The 22,415-nt window shown below is 36.5% G+C and overlaps 1 protein-coding gene across 2 annotated transcripts in view; it reads right to left on the bottom strand.

Annotated features, from left to right (window-relative positions):
• Positions 1-22,415, bottom strand: part of ADAM10 (ADAM metallopeptidase domain 10) — a 158,318-nt gene that overhangs the window by 50,466 nt on the left and 85,437 nt on the right. For both annotated transcript variants that reach the window (XM_033189966.1, XM_033189967.1), the window contains exons 5-6: positions 20,851-20,951; positions 1,794-1,943 (exon numbers count right to left, since the gene is read on the bottom strand). In XM_033189966.1, the coding sequence (XP_033045857.1) occupies positions 1,794-1,943; positions 20,851-20,951 (251 nt within the window). The remainder of the gene's footprint in view (positions 1-1,793; positions 1,944-20,850; positions 20,952-22,415) is intronic.

Genomic DNA, 22,415 nt, shown 5'->3' with positions numbered 1-22,415 from the left:
TGCCCAGGCTGGAGTACAGTGCTGCAATCTTGGCTCACTGCAACCTCTGCCTCCCAGATTCAAGTGATCCTCCTGCCTCAGCCTCCCGAATAGCTGGGATTACATGCGCCTACCACCATGCCCGGCTAATTTTTGCATTTTTAGTAGACACAGGTTTTACTATGTTGGCCAGTCTGGTCTCGAACTCCTGACCTCAAGTGATCCACCCACCTCGGCCTCCCAAAGTGCTGGCATTACAGGCATGAGTCACCACAACCAGCCCAAACATATACTCTTGTTTCAGTCACATAAAAGTTTTGTTTCCTCAATCCAATCCTACAATGTCACACGTCCATTCCTTTTCATGTACATCCTATGCCTGGAGTATCTTTCTCTATTTATCCTTCGGACTCAGCTCAAACATTTTTATAAGAACTTCCCTGACAGTTCAGGACACACAGTTATTCCCTGACTTTAATCTTTCTATTGCTGCGCTAGTACACATTCTGTAAGCTTTGTTGACCACTTTCTATATTCTTGGCACTGTTTTAGGCAATGGGGATATAGTGGTGAACAAAATACAGAAGGTCCCTATAAATTTACAGAGGCTTACTTTAGTAGGGGAAGAAAAGAGGGAGACAATGCAAATATAATAAATATACATTCAGATTTTGCTAAATTCTACAAGGAGATAAACGATGATAAACCCAAAAGCATCCATTTACCTAGCTGACCCCCAACTAAACTTTCTAGCTTCTAAACCACTCTGTAGACAACCTTCCTAACTTCATTTACAAAAAGTACTTTTGCTACCATTTGTGTAAAAATATGTATGTATACTCTCAAAGTTATTTTCAAAGAAACTGTAAAAACATAAAACAAGATGGTCAAGTAAAAGCATTAACAATAATCACTTCAAAGGTAGCCCACCCAGGCTGCCAAACACTGCTAATGAAATTCCTAGCTGTGCTCACAGGGCTCATTATAAATTCATGCTATTTTTGTCTTGAAATGTATTTCTTCCTTGGTAAATCCTAGAAAATCTCCTACCTCATTAACTATTATGTTTTTCCTCACTAGCTTCTCTTCCTCAACCTATTCACCATATACAGATAGCTCCAATTTCTTCTCCTTTGGTTTCATTCTTTCCACATTCAATCTCTCAAGGCAACCCTTCCCTCAAGCTCTAGTTTCACATTTTCAAAATCCTAAGGGAAGAACTACCCAGCTTTTACACATGTTTAAAAGTAAGTTCATCCTCACCACAAAAATGAATCATTTATACTAGTGGTTACCTCCATCTTCTCCATTTCAAATCCTTTGAGTCAAAAGTTCATTCATCAAATTCTTACTGGGTACCTTCAACACGAAGGACATTTTGAAGGGTACCCGCAAAATATTTATACTTTAATGAGGGTTGAGAAGACACAAGTGCAAATAATAATGTAACTAAGAAAGTGCTACATACAGTAAAAATACAGAATATAATTAAATACTTCCAGTTGGAAGAATTCCTCCATCTTTCCGTCCTTTAAGACCACAAATGAAAATTCAACTCTCTTTCCAAAGCTAAACTTCAGTGTCATCATCATCTCCTTCAGGAAATCATTGTCTCACCCCTGTCTTTTGACACTAAAATATCCCAACTAGTCTTTCAGTTATCCATGTACTTATCTTACACGTATTATCACGTCACAACTGAAAATGCATACTTTTTCCCAAAAAGAGAATACACTAACTTAAATTTTTAAAGGAAAGAAAAGGTATTATAAAACAATATGGGAACTACTAAAACAGCGCATAATCAGAAATACCTGGGCAATCACAGCTTCTCGTGTTCCATAATATTTAAAAAACAAATGATCAGTCTGAATATAAAGCTGACAAGTATTTTTTTCAGCTGAAGTTGTACGTTTTTTCCTCAGGAGTTCTGGACCATTAGCAGCATGTTCTTCTTGAGGTATCTGTACATCAAAGAGAGTCATTTTTGATAATTAGCATGCTTCAACACTATCATTTTATCTAATTAAGAATACATACTATAAACAATTTCTTAATCTGCTTTATATAACACCATAGGTATTTCTGCAGCCATTAAAAGTTCTTAAAATCACTTTGTCTCATAATCTTCCTCCATATAGATAATTTACTATCTATTCAAGGAACTCCTTCACTTTTAAACATTTTCAAAACATATATTTTAATATGTATTCATTTAACTCTAAAGCGAGTTGTGTAATAGCTTATAATACTTTGGTATCTTCTCTACCTCACATCTAATACCCATCTACCATCCAGTTCTGTCAAATTTATCTCTTAAATACCTAAGGTATCTACCCATTATCTCTGGCTCCACCACTCTAGCCCAAGCTACCATTACTTCTTATCCAGAATACTGCAATAAGATCAGTTTAATCAACCAATACCACTAATGGCCTTAGATCTCTTCTCCATACTGCAATCTTTTCAAACTGCAAATCTGAATATGTCATCCACCTCAATAATGTATTTCAATGACTTCCTATTGCTCTAAAGATTAAGCCCAATATTCTTTATATGCTCCCCCAAATATCAACATTGCACAGCCTCTACTTAACTGTGCAGCTTTTCTCATTCCATATTACTTCATAAAGAGACCCTGTTATGTTACCCAACTCTAGCTGTCTGTGGTACAGCTATATACGTTTTCTTTCCAATCCTCCAATACACAGTCTATCTCCTGCCACAGTCTTTGCACATGCTGACACTACCTATTCTGATCTTGTTAATGGCTTCCTTCTTCCTTTAGACTCCGAGAAGGTCAATTTATCCATTACACCACTCCATATAACCATATACCAATGTCTCTTACATAGTGCAACCTTACATTTATTTGTGGGATTATTTAATTTCTGTCCACATCCCACTTCACCCACTAGAATGTAAGTTCTGGAAAGAAGAAATTATCTCTGATCCTCACTGTAATGCTATCACCTAACACAGACTTGGCAGCAAAGAGTAGACACCATTTTTTTTTTTTTTTGAGACAAGCGTCTCACTCTGTCGCCCAGGCTAGAGTGCAGTGGCGCGATCTTGGCTCACTGCAAGCTCCGCCTCCCGGGTTCACGCCATTCTCCCGTCTCTGTCTCAGGAGTAGCTGGGACTACAGGTGCCCGCCACCATGCCTGGCTAATTTTGTTTTCGAATTTTTAAAAGAGACAGGGTCTCACCATGTTAGCCAGGATGGTCTCGATCTCCTGACCTCATGATCCGCCCTCCTTGGCCTCCCAAAGTGCTAGGATTACAGGCATGAGCCACCGCACCCACCAAGTATTTCTTTTGAGAGTCTTGCTCTGTTACCCAGGCTGGACTGCAGTGGCATGATCACAGCTCAATGCAGCCTTAAACTCCTGGGCTCAAACAATCCTCCCACCTAAGCTTCCCAAGTAGCTGGGACTATAAGCATGTATCACCATGCCTGGCTAATTGTTTTTGTAGAGACGGAGGTCTTCCTATGTTGCCCAGGCTGGTCATGAGCTCCTGGTCTCAAGTAATCCTCCTGTCTCAGCTCTCCGAAGTACTGGGATTATAGGCATGAGCCACTGTGCCTGGCCTCAGTAAGTATTTCTTCAAATAATTACCACTGCTATTGAATCCAAAGAGTCAAACATTTGTAAACACCTAAAAGGATCATCTTAAGTATTTTTGATGGCACAGTAATAGAGAACCCAAATTGAATTTTAAGTCACAATTTCTTCTTCCTTGACATTTCCTTCTCCCTTAATAATTCCATGTGAACATACACAAAATGAAAAATTTGTATTACATCCCATACACACAAAAAAGCGTAACTATGTGAAATGATGGAAATGTTTATTTGCTTCACTACAGTAACCATTTTGACTATCTACATGTATCTCATAACATCATGTAGTATACCTGATATATACACAATAAAACTCATTTTTAAAACAATTTGTATTATACATGGGTACCAATACTACTGCAATAGTGTAACATTTGGGGAAACTGTCCCCAAAGCCTACCTTGAATACTATTCTACTCAGGATTTTCATTTAGATGGTCTCCAGGTCTCAGTTAACACAGTTTGTAAATGACTCAAACATTGAGAAGTATTTCAAATCCATGTATTTGTGAAATGCAGTTAATATTTACAATCATGTTATTCTACACAAAAAGGAATTTATCTTAGCTAATGCTGAAGTTTTACATATGCAAGATTTTCTACTCCAGACCAAAAAAAAAAAAAAAACTGGATGCTTTAATGTGAAAATCCTATTTAAAGAAAGGTTTTAAATAAGAAATCGGTATGCAATATGAAAAAGTGCTTTGTAGTATACAGTAAAAATTCATTTAAAATTATCTAACGTGTTCTTTATTCAATACTTCATCTACAAGTTAGCATTTGAGCCTGCAATCTTTTCACTAGGAAAAAAAACTACTTTCAGTGTGTCAGATGGTTATATATTCCATCTGAAATGTGTTAATTTTACTTTTATCTATTTTTCTGAGTACAGCATCCTAGAGGAGGGCAGTTTCTCTGTTTTAGCATATCCTACTGTCTTTTGGTTTCAACTGCTTCCAATGAGAAATGAGCTGCTATGCTTTCTGTTGCTTCTTTAAGAGTGGTTAAACTTTTTCTCACTGGTTGCTTTTAAGATTATATCTTGGGCTTTCAGACTTCTCAAATAATGTGCTATGGTATTGTTTTCACTGTAAAGTATTTATCCTGCCCTAATTACAGGGCTTAATGAATTTGTTGTTTGATATCTCTCTGTTACATTTGAAAAATTCTCAGCCATTACCTGTCCTTACTTGACTCTCCATTTTCCTCCTTCTAGGACATCAATTACATAATACATATATTAGACTTTCTGAATGTATCATCTATTTCTCTTATGCTCTTTTCTGTATTTTCCATCCTTTTCTTAGCAATGGGCTCTATTTTCTTATATTATCCAAATCTAAATCCATCAAATTCCTACTTTTTGTTGTTATATTTGTCAATTCTAAATTTTCCATCAGTTCTTTTCTTAATTTTCAATTTTCTGCTAAAATTTTAAATTTAGTCTTTATGACTTGAATATATTAAAGTCTGTGTCAGATAATTTTCTTATCCAGGTACCACTTCCTTTGTCGGTTGACTCTCTTGTTCTTCCATCATGTTGTTTTGTTTGTTCATATACTGGTTACATTGAACTGAGTGCCAGGCTACGTATATGGATAACCACAGATTTAATGTGAGGTTGTGACTGACACCTTTCTCAAAAGATTTACTTTCACTTCTGGTAAGCTGAGTTAGACTTGGTGCACTAGTAATCCTGCATCACCTTAATCCAATCAGGGACTGAGATGTGGTGTGAAACTTTAATCCCTGTGAGGAGAGGTTGAACATTTTATGATTCATACCCTTACTCTTAGGGAGTAGTCCTTCGAGGTCCCAACCAAAAGCTCTTCTAGGCAGATCCTAAACAATATTTTCATCCTCAACCTCATAAATCTGCACAGTTCTACTCTCTCTCTCAGTCTCTCAGCTACCTCCTCAGAAACTCAAAGACACACCTGGAGAAAAGGTAGAATCAAATACCAGGATCACCATTCTAGGTGTATACTTTTTTCTGAGATCTTGGTCCCATACTACTTCACAGTCATGTTATCTTTCCAATGCCTTCAAATAAACACACACAAATATACAAAACACATATATGGAGATATACATACACATATATTTTAAAATTTTTTTATTTTCAGGCCAGGTTGCCTTATATTAGTTGTACTAATCAGTTGTTCTCTACTTCTTAAAAACAATTCTTTATTAATTTTATACATTGTGAACGCATAATATTTTATACAAACTTTATAATTCGCCTTCACTTTAAGATGCCTTTTATTTTTAATATTCATATAGTAAAATATATTTATCTCCTTTATACTGAAAAGTCTTACGTATTCAAAACGTTTCTCCAGATCAAAATCCAAAATATTTTATAACATCTTTTGTGAAGTGTATTTTCAAACATTTTGCCCATTATCTATTAAATTTTTTTATTTTTTCCTTTTAAATTTTGTGGGTACATAGTAGGTATATATATTTATGGGGTATGTAAAATATACAATACTTTGATACAGGAATGCAATGTGGAAATCACATCATGGTAAATGGTGAGCCCATCCCCTCAAGCATTTATCCTTTTTGTTACAAAAAATACAATTACTCTCTTTTAGTTACTTTAAAATGTAAAATTTAATTATTATTGACTATAGTTGCCCTGCTGTGCTTTCAAATACTAGGTCTTATTCATTCTTTCTAACATGTTTTTGTGCCCATTAACCATCCCCAGTTCCCCCACCACTGCTCTAATACTTATTACACCCTCTGGTAACCATCCTTCTACTCTCTATCTCCATGAGTTCAATTGTTTTAATTTTTAGCTCCTACAAATAAGTGAGAATGCGTGAAGTTTGTCTTTCTGTGCCTAGCTTATTACACTTAACATAATGACCTCCAGTTCCATCCATGTTGTCACAAATCACAGAATCTAATTCTGTTTTATGGCTAAACAGTACTCCATTGTGTATATGTACCACATTTTCTTTATCCATTCATCTATTAATGGACACTTAGGCTGCTTCCAAATCTTGCCTTTGTGAACAGTGCTGCAAGAAACATGGGAGTGCAGCTATCTCTACGATGTATCTCTTTGGGTAGATCTGCAGCAGTGCGATTGCTGGATTATGGTAGTTCTATTTTTAGTTTTTTGAGGAACCTCCAAACTATTCTCCATAGTAGTTGTACTAATTTGCATTCACACCAAAAGTGTATGAGGGTTTCCTTTTCCCCACATCCTCACCAGCATTTGTTATTGCCTGTCTTTTGGATAAAAGCAATTTTTACTGGGTTGAGACGGTATTTCATTGTAATTTTTATTTGCATTTCTCTGAGGATCAATGATGTTGAGCACCTTTTCATATGCGTGTTTGCCATTTGTATGTCTTCTTTTAGGAAATGTCTCTTCAGACATTCTGCCCATTTTTTAATCAGATTAGATTTTTTTCTATAGAGTTATTTCAGCTCCTTATATATTCTGGTTATTAATCCCGTCAGACAAGTAGTTTGCAAGTATTTTCTCCCCTTCTGTGGGTTGTCTCTTCATTTTGTTAACTGTATCCTTTGCTGAGCCGAAGCTTTTAACTTGATGTGATCCATTTGTCCATTTTTGCTTTGGTTGCCTGTGCTTATGGGGTTTTACTCAATAAATTTTTGTCCACATAAAAGTGGGGAGTTTCTTCATTGTTTTCTTGTAGCAGTCTCACAGTTGAACACTTAAATTTAAGTCTTAATTCATTTTTATTTGATTGTTGTATATGGTGAGAAATAGAGGTCTAGTTTCATTCCTCTGCATACCGACATCCAGTTTTCCCAGCACCATTTACTGAAGAGATTATCTTTACCCCAATGTGTGTTTTTGGCACCACTGTAAAAAATGCACTGTAGGTGTATCAATTTGTTTCTGAGGTCTCTATTCCATTCCATGGGTCTATGTGTCTGTTTTCATGCCAGTGCCATATTGTTTGGTTACTACAGCTCTACAGTATAATCTGAAATCAGGTAATATGATTCCTCCAATTTTGTTCTTTTTGCTCAGGACAGCATTGGTCATTCTGAGTTTCTTCCGGCTCCAAAAAACATTTCAAATGGTTTTTTCTATTTCTGTGAAGAACGACAATGGTATTTTGGTAGCAACTGCATTGCTTTTTGTAATGTGAACATTTTAACAACACTGATTCTTCCAATATATGAACATAGAATATGCTTCCATTTTTTTGTGTCCTCTTCGATTTCTTTCATCAGTGTTTTATACTTTTCATTGTAGAGATCTTTCACTTCTTTGGTTAATTCCTAGGATAACTTTATTTGTAGTTATTGCAAATAGGATTGCTTTTCTTTTTTAGACTGTTGTTGGAAACAACAGTAGAAATGCTACTGATTTTTTTATGTTGACTTTGTATCCTGCAACTTTACTGTATTTGTTTGTCAGTTCTAATAGTTTTTTGGTGGAGTCTTCAGGTTTTTCCAAATATAAAATTATATCATCTGCAAACAAGGATATTTTGACTTCTTCATTTCCAATCTGGGGGCACTTTATTTCTCTCACTTCTCTGACTGCTCTAGCTAGGACTTTCAGTACTATGTTGAGTAACAGTGGTGAAAGTAGGCATCCTTCTTGTGTTCCCAATCTTACAAAAAAGGCTTTCAGTTTTTGCCCATTCAGTATGATACTAGCTATGGATCTGCTGTACATCACTTTTATTATGTTGAGATACATACCTTCTATACACAATTTTTTGAGCATTTTTATCATGAAGGGATGTTGAATTTTATCAACTGCTTTTTCAGCATCAGTTGAAATGATCATACAACTTTTGTCCTTCATTCCGTTATGATGTATTACACTGATTGATTTGCATACATTGAACCATTCTTGCATCCCTGGGATAAATCCCACTTAGTCATGATGAATGATATTTTTAATGAATTGCTGATTCAGTTTGCTAGCATTTTGTTGGTAATTTTTCCATCAGTATTCATGAGACATGATGGCCTGCTGTTTTCTTTTTTTGCTGCCTTTATCTGGTTTTGGTATCAGAGTAATACTGGCCTCCTAGAATGAGTTTGAAATTTTCCCTCCTCCTCTATTTTTTGGAATCGTTTCAGTATAATTGGTATTAGTTATACTTTAAATATTTGGTAGAATTCAACAGCGAAGCCACTGGGTCCCAGGCTTTTCTTTACTGGAAGACTTTTTATTACAGATTCAATTTCATTATTTGTCATTGGTCTATTCAGGTTTTGAACATCATGGTTCAATCTTGGTAGGTTGTATGTGTCTAAAAATGTATCCATTTCCTCTACATTTTGCAATTTATTGGCATATAGTTGCTCAAAGTACCCACTAATGATCCTTTGAATTTCATCTATACCACTTATAATATGTCTCCTTTTTCATCTCTGATTTTATTTATTTATGTCTTCTTTTTTTCTTAGTCTGGCTAAAGGTTTATCAATTTTATGATTTCAAAAAACAACTTTTTGTTTCTTTGATCTTTTATATTGTCTTCATTTCTATTTCATTTACTTCTGCTGTGATCTTTATTATTTCTTTTCTTCTACTAATTTTGGGTTTGGTTTGCTCTTGCAAAATGCATCATTAGGGTATTTATTTGAAGTTTTCTTTCTTTCTGGATGCAGGCATTTATAGCTATATAAACTTCCTCTTAGTACTACTTTTACTGTATCATAGGTTTTGGTATGTTGTGTTTTCTTTGTTTTTTGAGACAGCGTCTCCTTCTGTTGCCCAGGCTGCAGTACAGTGGCACAATCTTGCTCACTGCAACTTCCTCCTCCTGAGTTCAAGCAATCCTCCTGTCTCAGCCTCCCAAGGACCTGGGACTAAAGGCATGCACCACCATACCTGGCTACTTTTTAAACTTTTTGTAAAGAAAAGTTCTCACTACAGACCCCAGGCTGGTGTCAAACTCCTGGGCTCAAATGATCATTCCACATCAGCTTGCTAAAGTGTTGGAATTACAGACATGAGCCACCACTCCCAGCCAATAAGTTGTGTTTCCATTATCAATTGTTTCAAGAAATTTGCCAATTTTCTTTTTAATTTTTTCACTCACCTACTGGTCATTCAGGAGCATATGGTTTACTTTCCATGTAATTGTATAGTTTCAAAGACTCCTTTTGTTATTGATTTCTAGTTTTATTTGAGTGTAGTCAGAGAAGACACCTGATACTATTGCAATTTTTTGAACATTTGAAGACTTGTTTTATAACCAAACATATGGTCTATTCTTGAGAATGAGCCAGGTGCTGAGGAGAAAAAAATGTATTCTGCAGCCATTGGATGAAATGGTCTATAAATACCTATTAGGTCCATTTGTTCTACACTGCAGATTAAGTCCAATATTTCTTTGTTGATTTTCTGTCTGGAAGATGTATCCACTGCTGAAAGTGGGGTATTGAAGTCTTCAGCTATTATTGTATTGAAATCTCTCTCTCTCTAGCTCTAATAATATTTGCTTTACATATCTGGGTGTTCCAGTGTTGGGTACATATATGTATTAGGCCATTTTTGTGTTGTTATAAAGAAATAACTGATATTGAGTAATTTATCAAGAAAAGAGGTTTAATTGGCTCATGGTTCTGCAGGTTTTACAGGAAGCATGGTGCTGGCATCTGCTTGGCTTCTAGAGAGGTCTCAGAAAGCTTGTAAGCATGGGCAGAAGGTGAAGGGGGAGCAGGCACATGACATGCTGGAAGCAGGAGCAAGCAAGAGTGTCTGTGGGGGGGAGGTGCCACACACTTCTAAACCACCAAATCTCACGAGAACTCACTATCACAAAAACAGCACCAAGCCATGGGGGATCTGCCCCCATGATCCAAACACCTCCCACCAGGTCCCACCTCCAGCACTGAGGATTACAACTCAACAGAAGGTTTGGGCAGAGACAAATATCCAACTATATTAATATATATTTTTATAGTTGTTAAATCTTCTTGCTGAATTGACCCCTTGACATACATATATATATATATATATATATATATATATATATATATTTTTTTTTTTTTTCCTTTTGAGACAGTGTCTTGGTCTGTCACCCAGACTGGAGTGCAGTGGCCCAATCTCAGCTCACTGCAACCTCCATCTCCTGGGTTCAAGTGATTCTCCTGCCTCAGCCTCCCAAGTAGCTGGAATTACAGATGCCCACCACCATACCCAGCTAATTTTTGTATTTTTAATAGAGACAGGATTTCACCATGTTGGCCAGAGTAGTCTTAAACTCCTGGCCTCAGGTGATCCGCCCACCTCAGCCTCCCAAACTGCTAAGATTACAGGCGTGAGCTACCAGGCCCAGCCCCCTTTATAATTATATAGTGACCGTCTTTGTCTCTTAATGTTTTTGTCCTGAAATCTATTTTGACTGATACAAGTATAGCTATTCCTGCTCTTCTGGTTTCCACTGGAATAGAATATCTTTTTCCACCATTTTATTTTCAGTCTATGTGTACCTTTACAGGTAAAATGTGTTTCTTGTATGCAATAGATCACTGGATCTTTGGGGTTTTTTAATCCATTTAGCTACTCTATGTCTTTTGATTAGAGAGTTTGGTCTATTGACATTCAGTGTTATTACTGATAAGTAAGGACTTACTCTTGCCATTTTGTTATTTGTTTCTGGTTGTTTTGTGGCCTTCTCTTCCTTCTTTCCTTCCTGTCTTCCCTCTAGTGAAGCCGATTTTCTCCGGTGGTATGATTTAATTTCTTGCTTTTTATTTTGTATATCTATTGTATGTTTTTTGATTTGAAGTTACCATGAGGCTTGCAAATACTATCTTACAATCATTATTTCAAACTGATGACAACAGTGATTGCATAAAGAAGCAAAAAGAAGACTAATAAAAACTTTAACTTTGTCCCCTCGCTTTTTAACTTTGTTTCTATTCATACCTTATTGTAGTGTCTATATCCTGAAAAGTTATTTTTTTATCAGTTCATCATTTGGTCTTTCTACTCAAGATATGAGTAATTTATATACCATAATAACAGATACACAATATTCTGTGTGCTTATTATTACCACTGAGTTTTATATCATCGTATTATTTCTTACTGCTCATTCACATCCTTTTCTTTCTGACTGAAGTACTCTCTTTAGTAGTTCTTGTAGGACAAGTCTGGTGTTGATGAAATCTATCCATTTTTGTTTGTCTGGGAAAGTCTTTATTTATCCTTTGTGTTTGAAGGCTATTTCCCTGAATACATTGCTATAGGATAAAAATTTTTTTCCGTCAGCACTTTAAACACATCACGCCACTCTCTCCTGGCCTGTAAAATTTCCACTGAAAAGTCTGCTGCCAAATCTATTAGAGCTCCATTGTAGGTTATTTGTTTCTTTTTTCTCGCTGCTTTTAGGACCTTTTCTTTATGGCCTTTACTGGTTTGATTATTAAATGCCTTGAGTTAGTCTTCATTGGGTTAAATCTGCTTAGTGTTTCATAACCTCCTTACACTTACATGTTATCTTTTTCTAGGTTTGAGAAGTTCTCTGGTATTATCCCTTTGAATAAACTTTTTACCCCTATCTCTTTCTCTACCTCCTCTTTAAGGACATGACTCTTATGTTTGCCCTTTTAAGGCTATTTCCTAGATATTATAGGTGTTCTTCATTCTTTTAGAGTATTCCTTTTTCTTTTGTCTCTGACTTTATATTTTCAAAGCTGTCTTCAAGCTCACTAATTCTTTTATCAATTCTGTTACTAAGAGACTCTGATGCATTCTTCAGTACATCAATTGCATTTTTCAGCTCTAGAATTTCTACTTGATTCTTTTTAACTATTTCAATTTGTTTTTTAAATTTATCTGATAGTATTCTGAATTCCTTCTCTGTGTTATCTTGAATTTCTCTGAGTTTCTTCAAATCAGCTATTTTTAATTCTCTGTCTGAAAGGTCACCTATCTCTGGATCCATTCTCCAGAATTTGTTCCCAGTGCCTTATTTAGTTTATTTGGTGAAGTCATGTTTTCCTGGATGGTCTGGATGCTTGTGGATGTTGGTTTATGTCTGGGCATTGAAGAGTTAGGTATTTACTGTAGTCCTCCCAGTCTGGGCTTATTTGTGCCTATCCTTCTTGGAAAGGCTTTCCAGGTGCACTGTTCATTTTTTAATTGGTGTTTGTGCTTTTTTTTTTTTTTTTTTGAGTTATAACAGTTCTATACATATTCTGGGAAAAAAGCCTTTTATCAGAGATATTGTGGACATTTTCTCGGTCTATGGCTTGTTTTCATATTTTTCTTAACTATGTTTTTTGCAGCAAGGTTTTTCATTTTGATGAAGTCCAGTTTACACGTTTTTCATAGGGAATTTTTGTGCCTTGAGAAATTGTTATCACAAGTCAAAAAAATTTCTCCTATGTTTTTCCCTAGTTTTAGTTTTAGCTTTAGCATATAGGTCTATTTTCCATTTTGAGTTAATTTTTGTATAAGGTGTGAAGTATAGGTGAATCTCAATTTTTTTTTTTCATATGGATATCCAATTATTCCAGTACCATTTGTTGAAAAGACTGTTCTTTCCTCTTTTAAATTACCTTGGGACTTCTGCAAAAATCAACTGACCATGTGAACTCTCTATGTTGCTACATTTACCTATACGTTTACCCTTAGGCCAAGATGACACTATCTTGATTACTGTAACTTTATACTAAGTCTTAAAAACCAAATACTATTAAATCTTCCATCCTTGTTCTTTTTTGAAAATTGTTTTGTCTATTCTAGGTCTTTTACCTTTCAGTATAACTTTTAGAATCAGTTTGTCAATTACTAGATAAATGTCCACTGTAAGTCTTGATACTGACTACACTGAATCTGCAGAACAATTTGGGGAGAACTGACATACTAACATTGAGGATTCCAACCACAAACAGAGTACATTTCTCAATTTATTTAGATCTTTAATTTTTCTTGGCAATGTTTTCTAGTTTTTCATGTACACATCTTGCACATATTTTGTTACATTTATTCTACATATTTTATATTTTGATGCTGTTTTACTTAATTTTTTTCATTTTCTAAATATTCATTGCCAGTATATAGAATACAACTGATTATACCAACTTTTAGTCTATGTCCTTGATAAGTCTGCTTATTGATTCTAGTAACTTTTTCTAGGTATACTCTTGTATTACCTTTAACCACTTCCTTCATAATCTGTATGCCTTTCATTTATTTTTCTTGCCTTATTATGGTGGCTAGGACTTTCAGTATAATGCTGAGTAAAAATTTCTGTTCCTTGGCTGAGCACAGTGGCTCACACCTGTAATCCCGGCACTTCAGGAGGCCGAGGCGGGCAGATCATGAGGTCAAAAGTTCAAGACCAGCCTGAGAAACATGGTGAAACCCCATCTCTACCAAAAATACACAAAAGTGGTGGATGTGGTGGTGCGCAGCTGTAATCCCAGCTACTCAGGAAGTTGAGGCAGGAGAATCACTTCAACACGGGAGGCAGAGGTTGCAGTGGGCCGAGATCATGCCACTGCACGCCAGCCTGGGTGACAGAGTGAGACTCCGTCTCAAAAAAAAAAAAAAAAAAAAAAAGCTTTTATTCCTGGTCTCAAAGGAAAAGGACTTAGTCTCTCACTTTTAAGCATGGTATCAGCTGTAGGTTTTTTATAAAAGCTCTTACTAGCCTAAGAAAGCTTCCTTCTATTTTTAGTTTGCCATGTGTTGAGTGTTAAAATTTGGCAATGTTTTTTACTAGTCTACTGAGATAATCAGAGGGGTTTCATCCTTTATTACGTTTATGTGGTGGATTACACAAATTTTCTAATGTTAATTTTGCATTTCTGGTATAAACTTCATTTGAGCATAATGTGTTTTTTTTTATATATTGCTGGATTTCACTTGCTAATATTTTAAGAAATTTTACTTTTACATTCATGAGGAATATTGGCCTGTAGCTTAGTTTTCTTGTAATGTCTTTGTTTGGTATGACTATCAAAGTAACACTGGTCTCATAAAATGTGTTGTGACGTTTTCTCCTTATTTACTTATTTTATTTATTTATTTATTTTTGAGGCAGAGTCTTGCTGTGTCATGAGTGCAGTGCTGCGATCTCAGCTCACTGCAAGTTCCACCTCCCGGGTTCATGCCATTCTCCCACCTCAACCTCCCGAGTAGCTGGGACTACAGGTGCCTGCCACCACACCCAGCTAATTTTGTTTTTGTACTTCTAATAGAGATGGGGTTTCACCTGTGTTAGGAAGGGCTCAATCTCCTGATCTCGTGATCCTGCTGCCTCGGCCTCCCAAAGTGCTGGGATTACAGGTGTGAGCCAACACACCCGGCCGTTTTCTTTGTATTTTCTTAAGGACTTTAAGACTGTCCTTAATGATAAACTCTGAGAATATGGATCCATAAATTAATTCATAGCATAATTAACTAAACCCAATTTCTTTTCCATTATTTTATGACCCAAATCCAAAACAATAAGTTCTTTTTTTTTTTTAACTAGGTTCTCACTCTGTGGCCTGGGCTGGAGTACACTGGTGCAATCAATCATGGCTCACTGCACTCTCAACCTTCTATAGCCAAGCAATCCTCCTACCTCAGCATCCGACAAGCTGTGACTACAGGAGTGGACCGTCTCACCTAGCTCTTTAAATGTTAAAACTGTGTCTTCTGGCCGGGCACGGTGGCTCAAGCCTGTAATCCCAGCACTTTGGGAGGCCGAGATGGGCGGATTACGAGGTCAGGAGATCGAGACCATCCTGCCTAACCCGGTGAAACCCCGTCTCTACTAAAAAAAAACACAAAAAACTAGCCGGGCAAGGTCGTGGGTGCCTGTAGTCCCAGCTACTCCGGAGGCTGAGGCAGGAGAATGGCGTAAACCCGGGAGGCGGAGCTTGCAGTGAGCTGAGATCCGGCCACTGCACTCCAGCCTGGGCGACAGAGCAAGACTCCATCTCAAAAAAAAAACCAAAAAACAAAAAACTGTGTCTTTTCATTTAAGTTGTATTTCTTTTAGACTAATTTGGTCTGGCTTTTTTTTTTTTTTTTTAATCACTCTAACCATCTCAGTTTCTTAATGTGCTTAGTCCATTTGTATTTTTTTAGTTAAAAAAAAAAAAAACAGAGACAGGGTCTCACTATGTTGGTCAGGTTAGTCTTGAACTTTTGGCCTCAAGCAATCGTCACACCTCAGCAGTCCATTTACATTTAATGCAGCCATTCATATGGTTAGATTTAAACTTGCCATCTTGCTATTTATTTTCTATTTGTTCCATCTGTTTTTTGTTCCTTTTTCTCTTTTTCCTAACTTCTCTTAACTGTTTTTAATTACATTTGATTTATTTTATTAACCTGTTAAATTATTTCCTTTTCTTTTCTCAATGGTTGCTCCAGGGCAGAGGAAATTCCTGCAAACTTTTTCTTAAAAGGCCTAATAGTAAACATTTAGACTTTTAAACAACATGTAGTTGTTCTCTATCACAACTACTCAGCTCTGCCACTATAATGTAAAAGCAGCCAAAGACAACCTATCAATGAATAGGTGTAGCTGTGTTCTAATAAAACTTTACTTACAAAAGCAAACAGTTGGCCCACAGGCAGTAGTTCGCTGACCCCAGCTCTAGGATTTACAATATCCATCTTTATCACGGCACAGTTTACCTGCCAAAATTACACCACTTCACAAATTGTTTAAGAAACATACTTCCAGGCCGGGCGCGGTGGCTCAAGCCTGTAATCCCAGCACTTTGGGAGGCCGAGACGGGCGGATCACGAGGTCAGGAGATCGAGACCATCCTGGCTAACACGGTGAAACCCCGTCTCTACTAAAAAATACAAAAAACTAGCCGGGCGACGTGGCGGGCTCCTGTAGTCCCAGCTACTTGGGAGGCTGAGGCAGGAGAATGGCGTAAACCCAGGAGGCGGGGCTTGCAGTGAGCTGAGATCCGGCCACTGCACTCCAGCCTGGGCAGCAGAGCGAGACTCCGTCTCAAAAAAAAAAAAAAAAAAAAAAGAAACATACTTCCATTCTTCTTTCTCTTGTCCTTTGTGCTACCGTCATAAATTTTGATTCTCTGTATATTACAAAATCCATTATACCTTACTATTTTGACTTAGGTAATAATCTCTTGAAGATTTTTTTAAATGAGGAAAAAAACTGCTTAATATTTATCGATATAGTTACTATTTTATGTTCTTCACTCCTCTGTGTATATCTGAGTTTCCATCTGGTATCTTTTTCTACCTGAAGAATTTCCTTTAATGTTTCTTACAGTGTAGGTCACTCAGACATAAATTCTCTCAATTTTTATTTAAAAAGATATTTAATTTGCCCTTGTTTTTGAAAATTATTTTCACTGAATATAGAATCCTAGTTTGGCAGATTTTCTTTCAACACTTTGAAGATGTTATTCTGTGTCTTCCAGTTTGCACTGTGTGATGAGCAGTCACCAGTTATACTTATCTTTGTTCCCCTGTATGTAAATGTATCTCCTTTACTCTGGCTGCTTTTATGGTTTTTTATGATTTTCAGGTGTTTCCAATAATTTAATTGTAATATACCCTGGTATGGTTTTCTTTGTGTTTATCCTGCATGTGTTTCATTGAGTTTCTTGGACCAAGAATTGAAATTTTTCTTCATATCTGAAAAATTTGGAGGCATTATTTTTTAAATTTTTTTTCTGCATCTCTTCCCCCAGACGTCTATTATTTTCTCTCTCTGCTTTAGATATGGATACTGTCTATTGTTTCATTTTCCTTCATTCAAGTATACTCATACTGAGTTCCACAGTAATTAATTTTCTTTTAAGCCTATCCACTAAATTTTTTACTTCAGATAACATACTTTTCACCCTAGAATTTCCTTTGGTTTTTTATTAGAATTTCCATTCTCTCCTTTTTGTGTTCATGTCTTTAATTCTTTGAACATACTAATAACAGTTATTTTAAAGTCCTTGCCTGTTAATGTCTGTAATTACTGGTTGCGTTTCTATTTAGGTGGCTTTTCTTATTATTATGAATCACATTTTTCAGTTTCTTGTCATCTAGTAATGTTCTTTGAATGTTGAACACTGTTATATTATTGAGTATCTGGACTTACTGTCCTCCTTAAAGAAATATTATTGAGCTTTTCTCTGACAGCTAATTTATTTGAAAAGCAGTTTGACATTTTTGAGGCTTGTTTTTCTGCTTAGGAAGGGCAGGTCTGAAGTAGCTTCTACTCTAGGGCTAGGTTAGCCCTGCTACCATGGCTTGGGGTATCTACTAAGTGTAATTTTTTGAGAGACAGGGTCTCGTACTGCTGCCCGGACTGGGGTGCCATGGCACAATCATGGATCACAGCAGCCTCAACCTCCTGGGCTCAAGAAATCCTCTTGTCTCAGCCTCCAGAGTAGCTGAGACTATAGGTGGTCACCACCACACTCAGCTAATTAGAAAAAAAAAAAAAAAGTATGGAGATGAGATCTGGCTAGGTTGCCCAGGCTGGTCTCACACTCCTGGCCCCAAGTGATCCTCCTGCCTCAGCCTTCTAAAATGCTGGGATTACAGGCATGAATCACCCACACCCGGCCCAAGTACTGTTTTTGATAGTTGTTCATTTCACAGAGTCCCAGTAGTTTTTCTTTGTCTCATAGTTTTCTCAAAGAATTTCATCCTGTGCAGGCAGACACAGCTTAGTATTCAGTTAAGACTCAAGGAAAGCAACACCTGTGCAGATATCTGGAGCTTTTTTTCAGCAAAGCTCTCTCCTCTCAGGTATTGTGCCTGTAAGTCCAGACACCTCAGTCTTCCTAAATTCTTACTTCTAACTCTTCAACTTAGCAACATTGCTGTGTACTTAACTCTTCTTGAGATCTCCTTCTGTGTGTCATATCTGAAATTTCGACTCCACTCAAAAAGTCAGGGAAATCACAGAGATATTTATTTCCTCACTCTGAGATCTCAATCCTGCAATGCTTGTTTTCTAATGTTTGAAAATAATTGTTCGAAATATTTTATTTGACACCGGGCGCGGTGGCTCACGCCTGTAATCCCAGAACTTTGGGAGGCCGAGGCGGGCGGATCATGAGGTCAGGAGATCCAAACCATCCTGGCTAACACGGTGAAACCCCGTCTCTACTAAAAATACAAAAAATAAGCCGGGCGTGGTGGTGCGCGCCTGTAGTCCCAGCTACTGGGAGGCTGAGGCAGGAGAACAGCGTGAACCCAGGAGGCGGCGCTTGCAGTGAGCCGAGATCGCGCCACTACACTCCAGCCTGGGCGACAAAGCGAGACTCCGTCTCAGAAAAAAAAAAAAAGAAATACTTTGTCTGGTTTTCTAGTTGTTTATTGTAGAAAGCCTAGTTAGATATCAGTTACTCTATCACAGCTTGAAAGCGAAATCCACAAGTTTCAAAGTTTTCATTTTAGACATTTAATACTTCAATCCATCTGGACTTTTTTGTTGTATATATGGTGTAGGATCGTGATCCAACTTCGACTTTTTTTTTCAAATAAACATTTTTTTCTGGATCCATTTATTCAATGGTACCCACTACTTTCCTTACTAATTTGGGATTCCATCTCTACCACACAACAAAGTTTCATACATGCATGGGTCTTTTTCTAAGCACTCATTTTTATTCCACTAGTTAATTTGTCCATCCCTGTGCTATCACACGCTCAATTATTATTATAAGTCTTAATACCTCCTAGGGTAAATCCCTCTTTCCTGTTCATCATCTTTAAATGGGCCCTACTTCTTCTTAGTCTTTACTTTTCCATGTGACATTTTTGACCCATTGAGTGTTGTGAATAAGCCTGTTGTAATGTGTATTGGACTACCATTGAATCTACAAATCAATACAGGGAGAACTGACATTTTTATAATATTAAATATTATTTCCCAAATACGGTATATGTCTCCATTCATTTAAAATCAATCTTCCTTAATATTTTTATAAAGTTTTGATTTTCCTTACATAGGTCTTATAATTCTTTGTTACATTTATTCTATAATACACAATATTCTCTGATACTATTAACAATGTCCACTCTTTCATTATATTTCTGGTAATCTACTCGTGGTATAAATAAATGCAACCTACTTTTGTATCTTAATATTTTATCAAGCCACCCTGCTAAATTCTATCATATCTAACAGTCTGTAATCTCATCCCCTCTACCCACATTGCCAATACATGCCCCTATCACTTCTCAACTGAATAACTACTTCTCATTAGTCTCCTAAACTCTAGTCTTAAACTCTACCCCCATGTTAAAAATTCTTTACTGATCTTTCTGTCTCCTTGGCCTTTGTACGTATTGTTCCTCCTGCTTGGAATAGTCTTTCCATATCCTCGTGGCTAACCTAACTCCTACTTATTCTTAAGGTCTGATTATTGCCTTCAAATACTTATCAGGCTAGATTAGCTATTCCTCTTGTGTGTAGAATATCATCCTATACTTAATCCTCTTCTACCTCCTACAACTCTAAATTGTTTCTCTGTGTCTCCAATTAAACAATAAACTTTTGAGAATAAGCCTTCATCGTAATCTCCACATATTCCCAGAACTTTCCACAGTCTCTGACATATGGCAAGATCAATATGTATTTCTTCAACACATGTAAAAATAAAATCTCACTTAATACTAGAAAGACCCACCTGAAACAGAACTGTTTATGCCATTTTACTGATCAAGGAATAGATCTGAATACAAATATTCATGGCTCAAGAAACATTACTCTACCATACTACTTTTAGAAAGGATGTCCAAAATATACAATAAATGTTTTATCATAAAAGAAAAAATGTTTTCTCATTTTGAACTTATGTTTTGAATAACTATAACCTGTCACCTATGACTAAAGAAAAAGGAGGGGAAAAAAAGAAGAATTAAAATATGAAAAGCCCTGAAATTTTTATTAACATGACTAATCGGATTGTCTGTCAACACACAACGTTCAGTGTTAAAAATGAGGAATACCTTGGCAAACCAAGGCAAGTGGTCACTCTAATTTTAATACTAATATAAATAGTTACATTTATATAAAACATTTGTTTTCTTTTATAACAAAACATGTAAAGGATAGTATATTTTAGACGTGTAATTTTTCTTGGGTCACATATATTTGTATTCAAACCTCAGCCCCATCTCTTTCTTACTGGCATGTTACCTGGCCTCTTTGAGCATTAAAACACACTCCCCATAGTGGTATAAATCTTTCAGAAATTCTAGAACATACATTTTTAAATGTAGATATACATCCTCAAGTTCATTTCCATTTCCTAAATGCAAGCTAGTGTTAAAATCCTTACCTGTGTTACTTCCTCTACACCAGTCATCTGGTATTTCCTCATTCTTTCAAATACTGAATGATCTGCACAGCCCCCCTGAGGACCGTATTTATGGGGATAGTCTAAAATACAAAGAAGAAACATCTTACTGTCACATATTTAGGTATAACCAATTATAAATGAGAATTATCTTACAAATAAAAATTTAACTGTCTTAACTAATGAAAACCATAAATGTTTATTGAGCACCTATGGAAAAGGCATTATGCTAGGCATTTTAATGTTAAAACCTAGCAGGTTCCTAAGTTCTCCGTCAATAAAAACCACTGGTCTTTAGCTTTTTGTCATACAGATGATTTGTCAATTCTAAAAAAGGAAAGTAATCACTCATTATTCTGACCCTCTCACCAATATACTGAATTTGGCTGTCATCAAGAGAATATCTATGTTTCTGGTCCATCATCTGGCAGGGGTCAAGAGAATCCTTCTGCAGCATTCCTGACCTCCATCAGGAGGACACTAGCAAAAATAAAGGAGAACCCCAAAACTCTTCCTATTCTTGGGAAGATACTCCCCTACTCCTCATTTCACAAAACACAACTTTCTACCACTTTCTCCCTTAGGACCATTAAGACTATTCTCACAGTAGCTCAGTTTTTACAGTCATGAGAGTATATCACTGACTACCTCAACTCATTACAGGCATTTGTTGTCACCCAAGTCACTACTGCCCTTATTTCCTTATTTTTACATCCTGACCCACTGTCAGTCTCTCTGACACCACCCCATCATCATGACTGATGACATCATTCATCATTCATTCATCATCATTCATCATCCATGACGATGATCTTTCCAATACACTCAGTTCTTTTCTCCAATGATTTTTTTTCCTACCTCAGCTTCTCATTTCCATAGTTACACTTCTGAACTTGTCATTATTAGTAACTGAAAATGCTTCATAATCTCAACTTCCAGTACTCTACTTTCTTTCCACCACTTATCTTTCCAGCACATTCCCTCTAGGCTCCAACAACCCTTTAACATCAGTAAGACCCTTTAATTCACCAATGCTACCACCTTATTGTCTATCACAAGATATTCTTTTTCTTCCTTATTTAGTTTAAATCCCATAGTCAATTATTATTATAATTACACCACTGCATTCACCATCAACTCCCTTGTGCTTCACCCCAACACCCTTGAAGGGAGTTGATGGTGAATGCAGTGGTGTCTTACTTACTTCAGAAGTGTAACTATGGAGGAGAGAAGCTCCTCCTGAAGCTGAATGAGGCTGAAGAAAAACTAGTAATTATGACCAGTCTCATTCAAAAGTCATGATCTATAACCTCAAGAAGTTCCTTAATGCCAGCTAGCAACTGAATTTCCAGTCTATTCTCAATTTCATTCACCTAGTTAACACCAGGCAGTTCTTACTTTGCCACACCAGTAACTGTCAGTCATAAAACTGACCATGCAAGCTGAAACTATGCAAAATGATCTTAATAATCAACAGGGAAAAAATTACAATTGTTCTGTGACCTTTAAAATCTTTCGTCAAAACACTAAAACTCACTTACCATTGG

Source organism: Trachypithecus francoisi, unplaced genomic scaffold (genome assembly GCF_009764315.1).
Source record: "Trachypithecus francoisi isolate TF-2019V2 unplaced genomic scaffold, Tfra_2.0 Lachesis_group3, whole genome shotgun sequence".
In the NCBI taxonomy this organism is placed as follows: Eukaryota; Metazoa; Chordata; class Mammalia; order Primates; family Cercopithecidae; genus Trachypithecus; species Trachypithecus francoisi.
This window is presented reverse-complemented; position numbering and strand designations above follow the sequence as displayed.